This window comes from Pteropus alecto, unplaced genomic scaffold (assembly GCF_000325575.1).
Source record: "Pteropus alecto unplaced genomic scaffold, ASM32557v1 scaffold95, whole genome shotgun sequence".
Taxonomy (NCBI): domain Eukaryota; kingdom Metazoa; phylum Chordata; class Mammalia; order Chiroptera; family Pteropodidae; genus Pteropus; species Pteropus alecto.
In genome coordinates this window covers 19,654,185-19,658,014 of record NW_006441071.1, presented here as the reverse complement: position 1 = coordinate 19,658,014, position 3,830 = coordinate 19,654,185, and the positions used below count along the sequence as shown (strand labels likewise).

Genomic DNA, 3,830 nt, shown 5'->3' with positions numbered 1-3,830 from the left:
GTGAATGGATGGATGGATGGATGGATGGATGGATGCCTCAAGCTTACATAGCTAATAAATGAGAAACCAGAATTCAAATCTGGGTTGTTTTGCTCTAAAGCTATATATTAGCTACTATTACTCTATTTCTGTGCCTGAAAGATAAAATATAAGATGTGAGGAAAGTAGAAGCATGATTCAAAGGACATAATCACAAGAACATCTTTATTTATAGCAACATTCTCCAGGGGTAATTTTCCATATGGCAGAGTTATTTGTCTTGAAGCCAGTTTTTCCATATCCCTTTGAGAGGCCAGAATGCCTATGATAAACCATATTTAGCTAAGGCCAATGGTAGAACACTGAGCAGAAGGATCCAAATGAAAGCCGTGTCACACAGACTTGTTTAAACATAAGACAGTATATATTTTATAAGCTGTGGTATCTACATATCATGCTGGCAATTTCAGATTCTTGTGGGTTGCTTTTTTTTCTAAAAGTGCTCTCCAAATATAACTTAGAAAAGGTTAGACTATATGATATTAAACAATTTCAAATATAAGCAATCAATGAGATTAACTGAATGCCCAAAATATGACTGTACATATATTTCTCAGGAAGGGCAAGTAATAATGCAAGTACTTTATTATATATACTCATCATTCTCTCAAGTTTGACAGTGAGATATACAACTGTGTGATGTATCACAGTAAAAGAATGTTTAATTGTAATGTAAATATTATCACTTAATCAGACCAGATTATACTTCTAAAAATTTTCTCTCACCCCAGAGAATCTTAACATGGTGATACATGCTGTAAAAATAGTTTATTTGTTGGCATTTTAATTTGCAAACTTATAAGTTTGGGACTTCTTAATTGAATGTAACCTAAGGTAGGGGATATTAATTTGAAGTCCATGCCTCTTAACAGGGAGCTGTCATTCTTGAATGGGGTTAAGTTTAATTGTAGGCAACTTAAAAAAAAAAAAAAATTGTAGGATAATTTCCCCCTCAGATTCTCAAAGGAAATTATGTCTCCTGCAAAAATTTTCAACCTAATAGCCTAAGATGTAGCCATGAATTTTGGAGCTTATGTAGCTCCATGTAGTGGCCAGTCCTATATACAAAAAACACTAGAACTATCTATGCCTTTAAGATGTTTGCAATGATTTGATTTGGCGGGAAGAAACACATGAAGTGTAATTAATGACAGAGGTGGTGATTTTTATAGTAGATAAATTCTTGGGAGCTCAGAAGAGGTCTGAATAGGGATCCATAGGAAATGGAGTGGCCATGGAAAAGTATGAAACTGAAGTGGACTAGAAAAGAACAGGAGGATTAAACCTAGTTTAGAAAAAAAGTGTGTGAGTAAAAGCAACATGAATGAAGACAAGGAGGCTAGACGGAATGTGGAATTATTCCATTATTTGACTCTTACTTGAAGTAAACTAATGTTAAATAACACCTTGTTAATAAGGAGAAACTGACTGCTTTACTTAGGGACTGAAACAGATCTCTGTACCCAGTTGGAAAGTGAGAGGTCGTCACATACAGACCCTTCTCTATACCAGTTGTCACCTCTATGCCTTTTTCCCTCTGCACAAAAGGAATGAGCAACATGTTTATAATGTTTATTCTTCAACAACAAAACAAAGTTTTTATTCACCCTTCAATAGGTTCTTCATGAGAGCATACAGGACATAGAGTCACCAGAGATTAAAGAAGACATTCACTATTTCGAATTTTGAGCTTTCTCTAGAACTCTGGAAACCCAGTCAGTAAAGCACTGCAATGGAGGGTGAAGAGCAAAGGTTCTACAATCAAACTGGCTCCATTTAAAACTCAGTTTGGCCACTTTCAGCTAATGACCTTGGGCAAATTCTCTGTTTCAGTTTCTTTGTCTGTAAAATGAGGAACACATTTGATAAAATTATTGAGAATGAAATGACTATATATATGTATATACACACACACACACACACACACACATGTATATATATATATATATATATCAATTATAACTTTATTTGACATATGGTAAGCACTAAAATGACAGCAACTATTAAAATATTGTAATATTTATATTCTAGAGAATCAAACGTGCTATGTGTGGGGAATTCATCATCATTCTAAGGATTAGGCAATGGGTGGAATTCCAATGTACAGTACTTGAGTTGACACAATGTGCTACTTTGGGCTAATGAACACACAGTGCCTGCTTATGAGAACTTTTAGTCTATTTTATAGGGTTATTAACAGTGGATTTGCTAATGTTTCACCTACTGAATTGAATTGCCTTCACCTTGCAGGAGGATATCAACAAAGCAGTGAAGGCTGCACGACAGGCTTTTCAGATTGGCTCTCCATGGCGTACTATGGATGCTTCAGATAGGGGACGGCTACTGTACAAGTTGGCTGATTTAGTTGAAAGAGATCGTCTGCTGCTGGCAGTGAGTATTAACCAAACCAGGCAGGCAATGAGATCTCTAGAAATCATTGAATGTACAGATTGGCAAGTTTTGATTTTAGGAATCACTATGTGCTCTCTATAAAAAAATCAGAGACTTCATCTACCAGCTCTGGTATAAGAACATTATCATTGAATTTATTCTTAGATAGTAATCTGTACTCTGGTTCTGAATTGTTTTCATTTCTTTTTATTATTATTATTATTATTTATTATTATTTATGACTACAGCACCTGGTCTTCCTAGGTGGTCTCCTATCCAAGTACTAACCAGGCCTGACCCTGCTTAGCTTCCGAGATCAGATATTGGGCTTGTTCAGGGTGGCATGGCTGTAGACCATAGACCGTGGCTCCACTGGGGCGTGAACCTAGGACCGTCTACGAGTAAAGCAGACACATTAACTGCTACACTATAGAACTACATCCTGTTAATTTCTACTCCAAAAATAGATCTACAATCTAAACTTTGGCAAATCCCCAGTTAAGCCAAATTAAACGAATTTCTTTCCTTCACTCTAGAATTTCTCTGAGCATCTAACACAGTAGTACGCAGTAAGAATATCCTAGAATAGTATACTGGGTTTCCCTAATTTACTTGACCACTGACCTCTACAAGTGGAAAATCTCATACACTTTGTTAAAGATGCCTAGAATGTTTATCTAAAATAAATCTTATTTCTCCTTAATCTAGCCCTGCAAGACACTTAATAAATGGCCACTTTTTCCCTTCCTGAAATGAATATGTTTACAATGGTCTTGATTAAATTTTTATTTTGTTGAAAAGAGTGAGGAATAAAGAAAAAATCCTATCATTCATGTGTTTATGAAAATTGTGTTTTTACATATACTCCTTTAAAAAAAAAACCATTTTAGCAGATAGATGAGTCAGCACATAAAATGAATGAGAAAGGTTGTTTTCTTCTCAATTGGACAGTACAGTGAAACCAGTTTCACACAAACCAATACCAAGATCAGATTTCAGAGTAAATTTTTATTACTTTTAGAATCTTAAACTGGAAGTAACAAAGAGGCCTACATTTTTAAAAAATCAATATTAGTAATTATAGTTCATTAATTTCTCAGATATTCAACATAATTCAAAGTATATAAAACTATGGAATAGAAACAATATACATTAAAACTACATTACCAAAATGTCCTGTAGGAAGAAAGTAGAATTTGACAAAACTTGATTTCTCTTATTTTTCTCATCTATGGATTATAGAGTGTTGACTGCCTCTGTCATCATGAGATCCTAAGGAAGAAAAAAGAGCAGACATGCAAAAACCATGCGTGATTAAATTTTGACATGTCATACAGTATAATGCCCAGAGAGAACATTGTATAACAGATGAGGAACAGCTTTAATAATTTCTCCTGTGC

The 3,830-nt window shown here is 34.6% G+C and overlaps 1 protein-coding gene and 1 pseudogene across 1 annotated transcript in view; one reads left to right on the top strand and one right to left on the bottom strand.

Annotated features, from left to right (window-relative positions):
* The window catches only part of ALDH1A1 (aldehyde dehydrogenase 1 family member A1), a 51,952-nt gene that overhangs the window by 19,115 nt on the left and 29,007 nt on the right, over positions 1-3,830 (top strand). Inside the window, exon 3 of the mRNA XM_006918442.1 lies at positions 2,290-2,430. Coding sequence (XP_006918504.1) covers positions 2,290-2,430 — 141 coding nt within the window. The remainder of the gene's footprint in view (positions 1-2,289; positions 2,431-3,830) is intronic.
* LOC112485129 lies at positions 2,670-2,785 on the bottom strand (annotated as a pseudogene).